Below are 17,693 nucleotides of genomic sequence, written 5' to 3' on the forward strand. Positions count from 1 at the left end.
TTATGGCACTGTTTTTGCCAAGAGCTCTGCTCCCCTGAGACAAGAGAATGCCCTGCTGTGCCATGCCTGTGTTGTATCCAGGTAAAATAAAAACACATACATCCCAGCATGCCAAGAACACCTCAAGCCAAATCACTCCGTAAGTGAGGCCATGTAACACATACATGTCATATGGACAGCTAGTTGCTGTCTTCTCTCTTCAGTTGTGGAAGAGTCACAGTTTTCAAAGACTAGTAGCTTAGCACTCAACTTTGTTATTCATTCCTAGACATGCATATAGTTGAAAATTTTGAAGAGGATTTAACTTCAAATCCACAATAAAAGGCTCCTTGCATTCTCCTAGACTCCCAGAAGAGGGCAACGAAGAGTTTTTGATAAACTGAATAAATCTCTTGAAGGAAAATTTCAGTTTAAACCGGTTGAGAATTTAAAAGATGTAGGCAATTACTGGCCAACGTTTTGTAAGCATGAAAAACACACTCATCAATTTGAAAAGACATCATTAGAGAGGAAATGAGACAGAATGAAGTTTAAGTTTGATTTAGAAATTCATCTGGGCAAAGAGGGTTTGGCACAGCAAAGCTCTGAAATCTAACCTCTTTCTGCCTTCGACTAATTACAAGTTCAATCCAGCACAAACTGCACATCAGTTGAAACAGCCAAACTTCAGATTTGGAGTGTATCAGGTAGAAGGAGACATTTAGTGTCTTGCTTGATACTAAAGTTTACCCTTGAAGGGGAACAGTTAATGATACAGGTGTATACCATCCCATACTTTCTAGGAAAATATTCAGCATCAAAATTAACAAAACTTTCACAGGGCCAAAATAACATTATGAAATTTAAAGGTAAAGTTGCTATTGATACATTTCTAAATAAAGGAAAACTGGATTAAAAGTATACGGACTTTATATAAGGGTACGGCAAAATAAAAAGAAAGTCAACTCCTATTGGAAATGACAGAATTAATTGAGCACACATTTTGTAGCGGAGCACAGATTTCACCCTTCAAATAAACAGCTACATTACTTATCATAAATGAATTTGGCATCCACAAATTGCACCAAATCACCATCCCTAGAAAATGAAATTTCTTTGCTGTCAGAACTTAGTCTCCCTGGTGACATCAGCCTCAAAGCACAGAGGCAGTATCTTCCGCTCTTCAGCTTCTAAATCCATTTCATTTCTTCTCTTCCACAATTGCCAACAAGAGTGCTAATAAACAGCAGGTGTAGTGGTAATGTTTGTGATGTAAACAACTGGTCCCTGGAAATTAGTCCAATGCCACCAACTTGTTCCATGCAGGCTTCAAAAGAAGGCGGACAGCAATAGGAAGAAACTTGTGATGCACCTGAGCTAGAGAGAGTGAGGTGATGAGCAGGATCCATAGCAAGCAGTCTACCTTCTCTTTTAGAGCTGATTTAAGTTGTATACTGCATTTCAACAGAGGACGCAAAGCCTAGTTATCATTTCATGCATTCCTTAAAGAGGAAATATTCCATGTCTGAGCTGACCTTGAAAATGCTAACAGCTAGTCTTAAGGGATGGAAACGCCAACAAAATCTACTACATAGAGCCTGACAAAGCATTTGCTTTTTACTTCTATCAGACAACTCTGATGCTTAAGAATCTCAGTGAAATCAATCAAGTGCTTTACTTCCTAGATGTCTAGTGAAAAATTCCATAGTGCCTCTGAGTTGCTTTATGTTTGATTTGTCAATTACACTCCCTTACTCTGTTAAATCCGCAGCTCCTCTGTGAACGTGCGCCGAAAGTGATTTGTGTTCTTCCATTCATAGACTGATAACTTGTGCTGAAAGTTAATGATGCAGTGACACTTGGCAGAAGTTTCAGCACTGCATGCCTGAAAAGAAGCCAAATGCCATTACTCCACCGTGGAGGCCTTCATTTTTGTTGTGGGCTGATGTACAACTTCATTAGCAAACTTTCACATGAAATGTACTCTGTCACAGCATATAGCAGGGGAAATGTATGGGCAACATGCAGACAGAAAGGAAGACAAAAGATTTATGACCAGAGGGAAGGAGTACTTTTGTGTCTGCCCAGAATCTCTGGAAATGAGCTTCAGAATGGGTCAAAAATATAATCCATTAACCTCAGAAATTCAAAACTATCTTTTAGGCCTTTATTTAGGGCCTCTTGTAGCCACACTGCTAAAACAAACAGACACAAAAAAAAGCAGCACAATAGAGTATCTAAAAATTGAACTGCTTTGGGGAATTACAAGATACTACTGCACCACTGTCTCAGAGAGATGATGGATTTCCATGGAGTTGAGTAAATTACCACAGAACACTCTCAAAATCTGGTAGCAAAAGCAGCAGTGGATAACCCAGGCTCAGAAGCCAGATGATTAGAAAGACTGACTTAGTGGAAATGAATTGGAATTCAATGCCAAAATGTGTAAATACATGAAAAAGACTGTCAGAAAAGCCAGTATTTCAAATGCTGGAGGTCTGCCAACTGCAAATGACAGAGTAACTGGAGATACCAGCTGAAGAAGATGACAGGAATAAAACCCTACACTTTAATCCTAAAAGGCAGAAAGATGGGAAATTCCAATGGCAATATGAACATGTATAGGAATAGCCTGTATGACTGTAGTTACTCGTGTTCAGAAAAACAAATACACATCAGAAGGGAAAAGGTCTTAGAATAGTCAAGGAGCTGAACACTTTGTCTTAACCAGAGAAAAATTCTGCCTGTTCAGTAAAATCAAAAGCTGCAAGATTAATTTATCGCCTATTAATAAAACAGGCACAGGAACAAGCAGACATAAGCTAAAAAGAAATGAAGAGTTAGCATTTCCTAACTATTTGGACAAATTTCCAACAGTAGGTAGAGAATGGGAGGGAAGCTGTAAAAACTAACTGCTTTTAAGAGGTTCCTGAAAGATGCAAACCAGACCAAATGTCTCTGATCAGGATGAGCTGGACACGAGGACTGCCTCTGGAGGGCACTTCTAGTTCCTTTTTTCCAGCCTGAGGGATCACTGCTTTTGTATGAACAACAGCAAAGCTGTCAGGCACACAAAACGGTCTTCGATTTCATCTTTCCATTAAAACGTTGCAGCCGAGATGACCTTGCTATACTAAAGCAATCTCTCCCTCTGAAATCCTGGAGGTGTGCTCCCAACACCGGAGTACAAGGAACAACTATGCAAAGATCTCTGTTGCAAGCCCATTGTGACTGTATCTGGCTATAAAGGAGGCTTTTAATTGGGCTGTGTTCAGCTTCCAGGCTACACCTTTCTCCAAGAACTCTGGGCTGATTCTGACCCAGCCAGAGAAACCCTACAGCTTACCTCGCATGCAGAGTGGCTGATTACACAAGAAGCAGTCACACATGCCTCGAGATGTGATATGCTGGTACACCACAGAACGGGAAAAAGAAACCAATGACACCACGTGCTGCCTTTACAAATGCACCCGAGGAGTTCTGAAAGCTCATCATTCTCCAAGCAGAATAAACACTGGGACTGAGAATGACAGAACTGTGGATGGGTTTTTGTTTCACCACTAAGTGTGTTCGATGCAGATGTGCCTTAACACGTGGCCACATCTCATTTTTGGCACACAAAATCCACAGGTGCACACCACCATCTGACAATGAAACCACTACTGTTACCAACTTCAATAAACTGATATCAGCCCCCTTCTTTCTTCCCAATGACAATTTATAGACCACTGAAGAAAATGCTTTAGTTGAGATTTTCAATCTATTAATATTCACGTTCATAGCAGTGAACAGACTGATGCAAAAGCCCGCACTGGCTCTGTCTCAATGCCATTTGGTTATCTATGTGCATTGGAAATGGCCCAGTCACATCATTACTATGAAAACCGGACAGGTTTATAACTGCTCCTGACTGAATACAAGATAATTTATCTAACCAGAGCTGGCAGAGAGAAGAAAATGGGCCTTTGGTATTTTTATTGAATTTGCATGAACCTGAAGAGAAAGCAGACCTATAAGGTACTGACCTTGCTGGCACCAGTGTGAGAAAGAGACAGAAAGCAAAGATGTGTGATTCAATTATCTTCTCATTAGGTTTCCATAGCAATGGCTCTTAAAGCAGGCCAAAACTTTCTCAGTGGAAACTGTGTGCACATTTCCCACACCAGACATGGCGATGCCTACGGGCTGGCCACAGACCCTCATCATGGAGGCCGGAGCAGGGCTGCATATCGCATGGATGTGTTTATTCCAATTTATTTAAAACCCATGGAGTTGGAGCAGGCCACTGCCAGCTGAAAGCTCCTCCATAGTGAAGAGTGGGTGCAAGATAGCAAATTGCTCTCTGCTTGCCCTGCTGGCTGGCTGCGACAAGGTCGACTTTCTCTCTTTTTTTCTAGCACCAAACTACCGGGATTGAAACCCCACAGTGGCTCAGAGGCACACTGGTTCTCCTCTTCACGTGTCCCAGGCAGTGCTTGGCTGGCCTCTGGCTCCCATTGTGAGGATTATTGTGGGAGTTTCCTGCCCTACTTCTCCAGAGGAGGCTGTTTAAAGGCGTCGTGAATAATCTGGCTTTGACTAAATCAGGCCTCAAACAAGTGAGAACAGGGCCATACACATTCACTGCTTCTTTTTGATTCCTGCAAGCACAGGGCTTAAAGGAACACAACTTCAATGCAGACCTCTCGAGTATGGAGAGACTTTACTTTTTCCTCCTTTTTTCATCCAATATAATATTTAACCGACGAAAAACGAACAATTTGTTCTGTTAGCAATTAAGTGTGGCCACTGGCATCCTCACTTGGTGGTTTTGTTTTTGTTTTCTGCTTTGCTCTGCTCAGTTAATGCCCATTCCCTGCCTCACATCCTCTGGCAGAGCAGCACTCCTGTTTTGTAGCAGAGGAGCTCACAAATTTCTGCTGAAGTTGACTCAGGCACCCTGACAAGTTGCCAGAATCAAATATGACAGAATTTAAGCCACTCCATCAGTGGTGACTGGAGTGATGATTTAATAACCCCTTACATTCAGAGCATGACCTGTAGTTTAGAGGCTATAAGGGAAGAGGATTGGGAAATCTAGCATTAAAAGCTACTGGCAAAGGCCAGCAGATCAGGACATTGAAGAGGGCACAATTTAGGCTTGCGTGATCTCTTCTGTTGCAAAATGAAAGCGATTTTCATTGACAACCGCCAAAAACATGGTGACACTGGACTGCAGACTCTCTCCCAGCCTGAGGTTGATGTGAAATTCAACTGTACACAGCATGATAGTGACTGATTTTACTATGGCAAATCCACTGCGGAAAATCTTTAAGAGCAGATCCAGTCCACAGTTTCTCCTACAGAGGTGAGAGAATGCAGGCAACAACTTCTGTTGTGGCTTCACTGGCTGCCTGCTAACAATCTCAGGGAAAGCCCCAACTACTGAGCAGCCTGCAACTCCTCCTTTGACATCCACAGCAAGTAACCAGGGAGCTGGCTAGGATGCATGAACTCAGTGTGCAAGGAACTTGGTTTAAGATGATTGTCCTGCACACATGGAAAGCAAGATGAAGATACACTGGTGAGCAGCTGAAGCTGGGAGCTGAGGACAGTTGCCAGAGGTGCAGCAGCTCCCCATGCTGGAATGCAAAATCCCTAAGTAATGCCAACCATGCAGCCTGTGCCATATGCACAAACTGCTCCCCAGCATCTTCCATGTGGCAATTCTTGAAATCCGTGATCATTTACCCGCTCCATCAGAGTCTGGAATTTTGGTCTTGAAGATCATTGGTAACAGAACACCTAAACTGTACTGAGCTGAGTGAATCAGGACAATTAACACAAATTATGACCATTTACTTGGTCTGTGGCATGCTTGACTGCTATAATTCAAGAAAAGAACAAGTGATTCATGCAGAAGGTGGCAATTCCTAGCACCTACTGACATCCAAGGGTGGCAGGAATGCCTGTGAAATGCCAGATACAGTCACAGGTGTTACCCCCCATGCACTGTTTTCTGTCTTTCCTTTCTCTAGCAGCTGCAAACTAAAAAAAATAAATAAATTACTACACAGGAGTGACTGTACCTCATCCTATCTGTATGCAGTACTCTTGTGTTTCTCACTTACTTCCCTCTTCTCTGGCAGTTCTCTGATACACCACAATTGAAACTTGTCTAAGTAAGTAAGCACTGAGAGCAAACAGATCTATTTCCCAAGAGGGAAAATACACAACTTCCCCTCTGCAACATCCCCAGTTCTTCTGAAAACAGGATGAGAGTCAGGATGCAGAAGCTTAAGTTCAGGGGACTGAGTTTAACCTGGATTTCCTGGCAAACATGCAGAGCTCATCAGTCTGTCATGTAAGTTCGAATGCTTAAAAACGGGAACAGGCTAAAAGTTGGATTACATTGTTTTAAATGCTCTGTTTACAATTATGAGAAAACCCTGCTCAGTCTCCCGCCTGAGTAAACATCCTTGGGGTGTTGCCATCACTTTGAATAATAGGGATTGTATATACAATATATCCCCAAATCAACATGCTGTGGGGACAAAGAAAGGATAGTAACTACTAAGAGCACATTTACTGCCTATTTGTTATAGCTATTATTCTTCCAGCAAATCAGAAATCAGTGTGTCTACACAGAAATGCTTGCAATTCTGGAGAGACTTGTTTAAAATGAAAAACGTCCTGGTTAGAGGTACCACTCCACTTTGTTGGAGGCTGACTGAGAATCTGCTAAGTTACACTAGTGCAATTGAAAGTATCCCTCAAGTTTAAAAAGAGAACTTTGGAAAGGGCAGAAAGAAATGAAAGTAATTATTACAAGAAAAAAGCTACAAACACATCCTTCCACACTTTGCTGAGTATTATAGGACTAGGAAGCCTGCCCATTTCAATGTACAGAAGTAACTCTAGTATGGCCAAAAAATGTACAGCAATTGCAGGCTGAAGCTTGAACTAACACAACTTTCTATTCTGTTTTTAATGATAGCTTTTCAGGCTACATCAGCACCTCTGGTGTTATTCTCCACACATCTTCACATAAATCTCACAGGCCTTTGCTACAGTGAAGCTTTTTCTCTCCTTGTCAGAATCAATCAAATGAAAAGCATCTTTGCTAGGGCATTTATAATGCATAGAGGAAGTTCACATGTGATTTTTTTTATTTTTTTTATTTATTTATTTTTTTTAGCTTTCTCTAATTAAAAGGAAAGAAGGAAAGTGCTGCCAGTGACAGAGGAAGGTGGCATCGCCCCAAGTAACTTCTGGAGGGACAACCGCTTGATACGACAAGCAGCTCTGACTCCAGGCTATTTAGCTCCTTTTTGCCTCCCTCCAGGCACTATGGCTGTTCTTCTACGTTACAGCCAAATCACCCACTAGACAGATACTTGCTTGGCAACTTGATGGACTAAGGGAACCAAACTATTTTCACACTGGCTTTGAACAGATGTTAATAATAACAACTTGGGCGGCACAGTTCCTAAGATTCAAGGTAAGACTGAGCACACACTACTTGTCCACATCAACGGGATTTTTTCCTACCACAGGGCATCATGGCTGATCTGTTTTCACTGTGGTGTATAGTAGAGACTGTCAGACTTTTTTTTTTTTTTCCCAATCAGGTATCACAAAAAAAGGAAACCAAACCAAAGGTTAAAGCAAACATAGCTTATTCCAAGACTCCCTCAAAGCCTCTTTCTGTCTGGAATGTCTTAACTCTGTAAAATTAAACAACCATCAAGGTGTGTTATTTTAAAACATTATATTCTAGAAGAGTTAAGCTGGAGGGTGTGGAAACAGAAACTTTGGATGAGGGAGCTACCAGTAAGTCCTGCAATTTACTGGGCCACTTGCCTTCCCCATTGCAACTCTTTTTTTTTTTTTTAATTTTTCTTCACTTTCTGAAGCAGCCTGCTCAGATACCACACAAACAACTCCCCTGAGCTCATTCTACGAAAAAGTTTGTATTTTTAATATGAAGATATGTAAGTTTCTGTTGGCCAAGCTTTTACTTGGGCTTTATAACAGTATTCATAACAGTGGGTTTTCTACCCCCTATAAAAAAAAGGACAAATCTTTCCAATTCACACGCCTTAAGCTGTTTCAGAATTTTAGAAATCAATGTACATCTGCACGGAGTTTCATGTTTGGAAAATCAGACTCTTCCAACAACAGAAGAAGCTTTGTAAAAAGTTCACCTCAAATCTATCACACAGCAGAGGTGACCACAGAAGTACTGTCCCCAAAAGGGACAAGTTTTCCTGTCTTTTGCAGCATGCCCACGCAGCAAAATTTACTCAAAAGCCACAAATTAAACAATAAACATGAAAAAGTCTCTACAGCTGACACGTCCTCCCTCAAAAAGCTTCCAACTCAGCATCTTACTATTATCTGATGGACTTGAAAGATTCGTTTTTCTGCAAATCAATTTCATAACCTCTCCCTCCAATTTAGAGGGTTGAATTGACTCTGAGGTACAGAAATGAAACCAGCATTGATAGGGCTGGTTGTCATGAATAAGCATAGGCCTGTACTATTTCTGTTTTGATTATTTTGTATGGCATCAAGTAGATACTCATTATTTTAAACACTGTCCACATACTGATGGCTTGTTTCCTACTGTAAAAATTTCTGACACAATCTCTCTTGTGCCAATTTCATATATTCAACTGAGTTACCTATGTATACCCCTCAGTTTACAGAAGAAATCCTCAAAAAGGACACTTACAATCTTGAATGCTCTACAAAAATCATAGGTCTCTTCCATTTGGTATAAGATAACACAGTTAATTTCTCTTCAATGAAATAAATGAGCACTCTCAGAATACAATTACTCAAAAGATATTTCTATAGATACTCTCTCCTCACTCAGTTATTTTTGATACAATATCTACAAAAAGACACAGTCCAGGAGGTTGGCTAGAACCTGTAAGAGGACTTCATTCTCAGTTGGATGCTGCCCTCCTGTGAGATCTGATCACTTACCTGATGTAGGAGAATGATATTTGCTCATGGAGAAAGTGCTTTGAGAAATGCATTATGATTATGAACTTAAAAGCTTACTTCCCAGAGTACAGTGCTTATAATGTTCCTATCCACTTGGCACTTTTAGTTTCATTACAGTGCTAGACACAGAAGCATCCCTGAAAGGAACTTATCCATGTTTCAATATCTGAAGCACCACTTTTAAATCTTAAGCCTTTTAGGCTTTCTCTGTTAACAACAAATAAAATGGAGGCAATAATGGCACCAATGCAAAATTCACCTTTATCCATATCAAGCTGTTTTGAAAAGGAGTATCCACCTCAAGCAAATCATTACTCTGCGAGTGATGAAGAGAGACAAGGCATCTCTAAAAGATAATGAATAAGTTTACAAGATCTTTAGCATGAATCAGCTTTCAGACACTTGTGCAAGAAGCCTGTAAGCAGCACACTAGACACCTGACTTCCATGTGGCGAGCACTCAGTGAGTCAAGTCCCACGGCTCACATCTACTGCAGCTCCACCTGGGACTGAGGCTGGCTCTGCTGAACTGGCAAACAGCAAGGGCAGCAATTTTTTAATCTTTCCTGCTATGGTCCAGTTGAACCCTGGCTCCCCTAGAAGTTACTCATCACATGTGGAGCTGTAGTAAATTTACTAAAGCACCTTACATTCAGACCTGTACTCTATGCAGCGCCTCTGAACTAATCCAGCTGGCACAAACCTACAACATGAAGGCAATGGGAAGTACAGTATCAGTTGTCTTCCTGCCTGCTGCACATTACCCTTAGCAGTAGGGATCCAGGATCTTGGGATCAAAGGAAGGAGGCACTGAAAACAAGCGCACACATTGCAGCAGGAGGTGACAGTAAACAGAAACCCTCTCAGTCCACACAGAAAGCTTTTTATTAAGGACTGCTAAAATTAAAGTTCCTTTTAACTTCATTTTAAAATACTTTACTCCCTTGGCACCTTCTTCAAAAGCACAGCTACAAACCCAGGAGTGCACAGGAAAAGGAGAGTGGTTTAAATTTGTAGCTCTATTTCCCTAGCCAATCTTTCCTTGACTGCGTTCAGGTCTAGCCCCATAAAGTTATTTTTAAGCAGCTTTAATTCGCAGAGAACGCGTAATCAGTAATGCTCCTTAGAAATAACTACCAGTCTTAATGTGTATTACATCCTAAGTGCACACATAAGGGAGAAAAGATATCCTTCCTTTGAATGAAAAACAAACAAACAAACAAACAACATAACAAAATACCAAGAGAGAAAGAGAGAAGGAACGGGTTCCAAACTGGGTTTCATTAATAGAGGCTGCATCTTAAATCCTGAAGTACCAATGCAATTTAAAATGAATTTACTCCAAGGAAAAAGAAAACACCAAATTCCCCCTCCCTCCTTTCTGACCTCCTGTGCCTTTACTTACTTTCTTTCAGTGTCAGGTGTTGATGCGGTGCTGCTGATACCAAGTGACTCCTGCAAGAGAAGACACAGCAGTGAGAGCAGACACGAGAGCATCCTCTGCACAATTTATGTAGAAAATTAAAGAACAAACAAACAAAAACAGACAACCAAAATCAAAGTACTCACCTCAATCTGGGATCGCAGTTGTAGAGATGTGGGACTGGCATCAGGTTTCTCCTAAAACAGAACAGATGTTGGGTTAATGAAATTACAAAGAAGAGTTTGGAAGGGGTGAAGAGAAGAAACAGGGTAACAACGTCTTGCACTACCTCAAAACCTACTGAATGGGAAACACCAGCCTCTCCAGGAGGAATTGCTCTCTAGACACATTCTGAAATACTCCAATAAAGGAGAATTACACCACTGGATTTTACAGAGCAACATAGGATTGTCACACAGAGGAGATTCAAAACAAAATATAAAGAATGAATTCCTTTCACTAAATGATCAATGCTTAAGACATACTCACAGAAAGACCTACAACTCTCTTCAGTATTTCAGTATTCTTTCCCTAGTATGTTTGTCATTTAATGTTAAGCCACTTCAAGTCTCTATGTGCTGTACAGGGTTCCAGATAGGTTAAAGTCCCAGGCAAATATTGGGGACAGAGCAAAAGCTAAGGATCCATTTCTGTTAACAGACTGCATGAGCCTAAACATACCTGGCTAAAGCAGACTGATTCTACTCATCATGCACTGCTCCACAGCCTTCTTACCGCTGGTAGTTGCAACACAAGTTTTACCACATAGTTTACAAATGCTTTGCTACAACAAAAATGTTGTTGTTTTGAAACCATAAAGTATCATTCATAAAAAATAATTAAGACTAAAACCAGTATTTTTTGCTTGGTATTTTCTATCGGAAGTTGCGTGGAAAGTACCAAATCAGTTCACTGCTAAATACAGATAACTATTTTCCACAGAACAGTGTTAAGGGCGTTGCTCAGGGACGGTTCACAGGAGCCAAGAACAATGCCTATGACTTTTGGGTCCCAGTTATCATACTAATGACGTGCCTAGAAAAACATGCACAAGCTTTAGTTTCTCAAATGAGTAAAATAAAAAATGAGTTTCAGAAAGTAGGCAGTTGAGGTTTTGGGTTATGCACCAAGGAACACATTTTGGGGAAGGGGTATTAGCAACAAGAATCTTCCTCATGCAGGTATCTATTTTAATCCACTGCTATGGATTAAAAAATGCAATGTTTGCATTTTGTTATGCAATTGTTATGTTATGCCGTCACACAGCTTAATAGAAATCCAAGCAGAATTCCTACAAATTTACTTTAATGAATAATATACAGGAAAAAAAAAGTCAGTACTGAAAGAGCCTTCTCTTCTAATGGGCTACAACTATTGAGAGGATTCTGGTACGTTCCAGCAAGGCCAGTTTTTCTCACAGAAATGCATCAGAGGATGGAATTCAAATTCCCTTCCTCCAAATAGCTGGGATAGAACTATCTACTCCAGGGCCCAGCCACCTAAATTCCTCATAACCAACGGAGAGGCAGCAGCTCCTACAGAACAACTCGCCTGACAGGTTTCAGATACCTCAAGTTAGATGAGACAAGCCCCACTCCTGGTATACCAACTCAAGATTAAAAGGCCCCTATCATTAACCATGATCTATCTGAAATCAGTGGGAAAATTCCAATTAGAATGAAAGAACCAATTAAAAGTTATTTGTCAGTATCGAGAGCTGCAATTCACAACTTGATCTGCATGTGAAACAATGGGAGAGCCTGCTTATGACCATTTCTCCTCAGTAGCTCAAGTAACTGCAAATGTGGTACTGTAACCAAAGGGCCATCATAGCTGAGTAAGCAACAGTAGTACATATACTCAAAGAAAAAAAGATACGTATTTTATTTCTCAATCCCGGAGGTCTTTTTGTTCATGCATTCCTCAGCCTACATGTAAATCTCTTATCTCTGTGAAATTGTACTTCCTATGCCCTTTGATTACAGAAAGGGTGACAAAATGTTCTTAAGATTTAATACAAAAAGGAAGGCTAGACACAACTTTCTGGAAATACAGCCTTTTAACACAGACAGGAAATTACCGCTGACTGCCATGAAGTGGCATTGGATTAGTGCTCCCAGAAAGTTCCTAAGGCCAGAGTTTGCAAAAGCAGAGAGAGCCCACCCCGCCACCATGCAGCTGCCAGTCACAGCAGGCACAAGAACACAGAGCAGCCCATTGCCACATGCTTGTTATGAAGTGTTCAAGGCTGACACAAGGTCATTGCCCAACTTGGGGATTTTGCCTATGGTCTGGTTATCTGCTTTTGCTGATCTTATAGCACAGAAAGGGAACTGAAGTCCTTGAGTGGAAGATAGCATGAAAAGGAGATCACATCCACTCACTGACAGACTTGAGGGCTCCTTCTGCAGTCAAGCAGAAGCTGGACCAAGACCAGGGAAATTCCACAGATGCTCAGAGATCAAGGAAGTGAAATTAGCTATTTGGCACCAGACATTCCCCTCTTTCTTCATTAGCTCTCATTAGTCAAAATGGAATCCAAGCAAGTATTTCATCCAGGAAAGACTGCAGGCACATCACTACAAACCTCGCCCAGTCTCTCACCCTGGCCTCAAGGAGGGAGGGAACAGAAGCCCCATGTTCCAAACATGTCTCATGAGCACCTCATTTGTCCACAGATCAGCATACAGCTGAGAAATTGAGCATTATACAAGCTAGCACATCTTAAAGCTTCATGTAGCCACTCAGGAGAACCAGCTGTGTGTCCAGCATGCCTTTAGACTCCAACTTCTCAGCAGTAGATGTTCCACTTTCTGATTTATCTGTTGCTTTAAAAAGCTGTCTGCAGCAAGTGCTTTTTAAAATACATCGTAGTTTTTGTAAATTATCATTTACAAGACACTATCTAGGTTCTCAAGGCTTTACAGAAGTCTTCTGCTTGAGCAGTTACTTGTGAACTCATAGCCTGAGATTGCAATTAAATGGAAAATTACCACTTCCAGCCTAAAATGAAAACTATGCAGATGAATAGCCAGCTGCATCCCGCGTAACAAAATCCTAAGAAAAGCTGACTGTATTTGCTTTCTTTTTTCTCACTGTCAAGCCCGCCCTGTTTTAACAGAAGCAGTTTTATAGGATCAAGATGACTGTGGAGGACACAAACAAGGACAATTCTCTTCTTCCTCCTCTAAAACTTTGCAACAGTGGAATGCAAAACACTCAGTAGTCTTGTATTGCTGTGATTATTATACCTATTTGCCTTTCAAAGACAACGATATTTTTGCTATTTAGACAAGAAAGTAAAGGAAAATACTTAAGAAAATACTACTCTTAACTGAACTTTTGGCATAGAGTTGTAACACTGACAAATTTTATCATCCTAGAGTAATGCTATTTATTTAAGTTAAAATCAGTTAAACCTCACATTAAAATCCACAGGTTGTGTTGACTTGAATCCAGCAGGATCAGAGCCTTTTTTCTACCATAGGCTGAAGTCCGGAAGGCTGAAAAAACCCTGTACTGTTGGCATGCTGTCAAGCACGCCACATCTTCTCAAAAAAATATTTTCAAAGATTAGTCTCATGAAAGTACACCTTTCACCATTCTGAAGAGAATCTTAAAAACGAAACACAGGAGAATTTGGGAGCAGAGATGCACACAACGTAGTAACCCCAGCAAGCATTACCAGCCCTCTGGTTGAGACAGAGCAGGCGATGGGCCTTCTCTGCCTTAGCCTCAGGTACCTGCCTTCTGTGCATCCATAAAGCTGGTCTGTAGCATACCACATATTCTTGCTGCCTGCACACTATGCAGTATTGGTGCAGGAACTCTACCTGACCTCAGGAAGTACCTGCAGACTCCCTGATTGAAATGTGATTAAAGCTGAGAGCCAGCTGTTAGGGGAAGGAAAACAGGACAGGTTTCATAGTGCCCTGGTAACACCCTCATGGCTGCACTGGGGCCACTGCCCAGAGTGGGCACTGAAGAGAAGGAAGTGGCAGAGCTGGTCAGGTGCACAAGAAGTGTGGGCACACAAAGTGATTTTATTACTTTCCTCAAATCCCTGTGTTGAAAGAAACATGACTTGTAAGCTTCACAAGCCTCAAGATTTGAGGCTTATGCTTCAGGCCCTAAGTTGCTCACCTCAGGGCCCAAGCAATAAACCTCCTTCACATACAGCTTTCCCATTCACTCTGACACTATGTGCATTATTAAATCATTCAGATACATTTTCATTTCAAATAATGTTAATTTCTAAATAACATCATTTTTGCTTTGTATGTTACCCTCCTTGTAAAAGTATTTAAAACAGTGTTACTGCCTTCTATAAACCAATCCGGAAAAGTGCATACGGAAGAATGTATCAAAGCACAAAGCATGCAGGCAAGAGGCTGGAAACACATTTCCCAACTGGAACAAAAGATTTCGAACTCATGAGGGCCTCTTCCTCCAGTGGTAACTCCAGCTCAGTTGCTCTGAGTGCAACACAAGAGATAAGGAAAACTTTTGCCTATCCCAAGGTGCTACTGTTCTGCTACTGAAATGCATGAGTATAGCAGAGAAAAGCAGCCAAAAGGAAACCCGAGTAAGTGAAGTAAGGCTCTTGCACTGTACAAGAGGACATTCGCATATTTTAATTACCTAAACTTCATCTATGCTCGGCACTACAACTTAGTTCAGGAAACTACATTTATTGAATGAATCCCTTGTAATTAGAAATTCATGAAACTCTTCACAGTTGCTACTACAGGAGCTGTAGGCATCTGAATTATAAATTTAAACACTCCTGTGCAGATCCCAAGGTGGGATTAATCTCACTGCGCAGACAGCAACTGTGAAAATTGAAAACCACGCAAATGCTGGGAAAATTCAGGGTATAACCAATGGGAAAGGAGATGACTAAAACGCTCATAAATTTATAAACAGTTGTATAAAGTCATTGTAGCAGCTGTAAATATGGCACCTTCAGGGGAAAACTTCTGCAAGGAAATTCTGACAGCCTGTTCCCCCAAACGTCTTCCCTGTTTGCCCTGACGGTGCACTGCATGCTCCAGTCTAGCTCCTGAAACAATTAAACAATGCCGTATGTGAAAGACAGCCGGAGCACAGAGGCCTCAAAGTGTTTGTTTTGCTTGGAAAGCAGCCGTTCTGCCTGGAGTCCTCCACCACATATCACGTCTCAGCCCCCTGCATAAGTTCTGCAGGAGGTGAAAACTGTCTTCTTGTGCCGAGACTGTGCAGGTACACAGGTGCTTCATGGAAATTGCCTGCAAGTTGCTAGCTATGGGTCACAGAGCAGAACAGAGAAATAAAACCATCTATCCCCGTACCTACCGCCTCAGCAAGTACTGGAAGGAATTACCCAGCTCAGAGAGTTTCCTGTGGTTCCGATCAGTTGAAGTCCCATTCTGAGCCTCAGACTGCTGCCTCCAGACCATACTTTCAGCAGAACTGTTTCACTGGAGACAGGAGGCTTTCTGCTCCATTACCCTTGTGTGTTAGGCCAGAGCTGACACATGCTAAATGATAAATTCTGCAGCAGCAGCAAAATGCTGGGTCAAGGAAATGAGCTACGTAGGAGGAATGGTTAAAAAATGGGAATTCAACCAAGTAAAAACCTCTTTGCACATGAAATAATAGTCCAAAAGTCTCAGTGCCTCACAAGCAATACAGATGTTGTTCAGCTCTTAGCTTAACTAATGACTGTAGCTTCAGAACAAGCATGCTACTGCAGCACTCACATGCCTCCTCTTAGCATTAGGCATGGAAGAAAAACCATGCCTCTTGGCCTGATTTAAGCATTGGATCTATTCAACATAGCACATCATAGGGAGCAGTGTCTGATATTCTCCCCTCTGCCACCCATTAAAGTAGAAACACTGTTGTTTGCTTCTTATTTCCCCCCCTCCCCCCATCTCAAATACATTGTATTCAACACTAGGGTTGGAAAACACAGGCTGAAAAACAGTCTACAATGATTTTGAAAAACATAATTCATTAGTACTTACAAAGGAACCTCTGTAAAGCTCTACAGCAATGAAAAGCTATGCAGTCCTAATGTGAAAAGACACGTGCTACAAACAGGGTCTGAACCCAGAAAAATTACAGCAGACAAAAAACAACCATAAAAGCCTTCTGACAAAGAAAAGTCGATACAAAAACACAGCTTTCTACAGTGCAAAGATCTGATATGTCCGAATCGATAATCCAAGCAAGTTGATGCCAAAGCTATGGTAGCTGTCTCTGTAGTAAAAATGTATTTTTTATTAATGTTAAGCTGCTTATACACAATTGGGCTGCTGCAGGCCTTGGACTGATGCATTTTACACCCATCACTCAAATGGTAAAACAGTAAAGCGTTCTTGTGCTGGTGTAACTGCGTCTGAGTTGTAGCTTGGTATATGCACCCCCTGCTATTTCTGAATAAAACTCCTAATGTCTGTCAGCATCAACAGTTAGCCTTTAATGTTTGAGTACAGTCAAAAGACAGTTATTTAAGGGGAAATAGCCATGGAAAATAAAGCAGAATATGGAGGGTTTCAGAGAGGACTTGATGTGGAGAGGAAGGGGAAAAAAAAAAGCCAGTAACACCAAGAATGCTTAAATGTGAAGAGAGGGATGAAGATGTGGGGCAGGTGAGGGAGGTGCAAGATAAAGTGTAAGTGGATATTACAAAAAGCCAGAGCAGCACACTGCAACTACCCTTTGCTTTCCAGCAACTGCAGTATCAGGAATTCAGAGTGGTTTTTTAAGTGAAATACTATCACAGGTTAGATGGCAAGAACTACAAGCAGCTCCACTTAAAGCCATGACAGAATATTACAAACTTTTCAATATTGACAGATCTGCTCAGTCTTCATTCACCTTAAAAATTCAGAACACCAATTCCTTGGTTAAGTTATGCTTTCCACCTTCTTCTGTGAAAGATTTCTTAGAACTTCCTCATTTTTCACTTTCACGTATACAGTTCTGTAACATGTTTAGTATTAAACTTATTCACCACTTTCCCAATTTCTCATCAAAATATGTCTTCTGTTGTTCTTGAAAATGGGCAAGGAAAGCAACACGGAGTCTGAGGCTAAGATCAACACCTCCAGGAAACTTACACAGCCATGCTGCAAATCACCTCAAACTGACCTACCATGGAAACACTGGCTAACACAAATCCACTCAAAGTTGCATTGGTATTAATTACATATTTGTGTACCTACAAGCCACGTCCATGCCTCCAGCAGACAAAATTTCATATAAGCTATAGTGCAAATGAATAGAAGCTTGGAAGCTGAATCAATCCCAAC

The 17,693-nt window shown here is 41.2% G+C and overlaps 1 protein-coding gene across 5 annotated transcripts in view; it reads right to left on the reverse strand.

Moving 5' to 3' along the window:
• Nucleotides 1-17,693, reverse strand: part of LOC128079897 (SAM and SH3 domain-containing protein 1-like) — a 518,613-nt gene that overhangs the window by 54,055 nt on the left and 446,865 nt on the right. For all 5 annotated transcript variants that reach the window (XM_052681584.1, XM_052681574.1, XM_052681593.1 and 2 more), the window contains exons 3-4: nucleotides 10,542-10,592; nucleotides 10,378-10,427 (exon numbers count right to left, since the gene is read on the reverse strand). In XM_052681584.1, the coding sequence (XP_052537544.1) occupies nucleotides 10,378-10,427; nucleotides 10,542-10,592 (101 nt within the window). The remainder of the gene's footprint in view (nucleotides 1-10,377; nucleotides 10,428-10,541; nucleotides 10,593-17,693) is intronic.

The sequence above is a fragment of the Tympanuchus pallidicinctus genome, unplaced genomic scaffold (genome assembly GCF_026119805.1).
Source record: "Tympanuchus pallidicinctus isolate F22 unplaced genomic scaffold, pur_lepc_1.0 scaffold1, whole genome shotgun sequence".
Taxonomy (NCBI): Eukaryota; Metazoa; Chordata; class Aves; order Galliformes; family Phasianidae; genus Tympanuchus; species Tympanuchus pallidicinctus.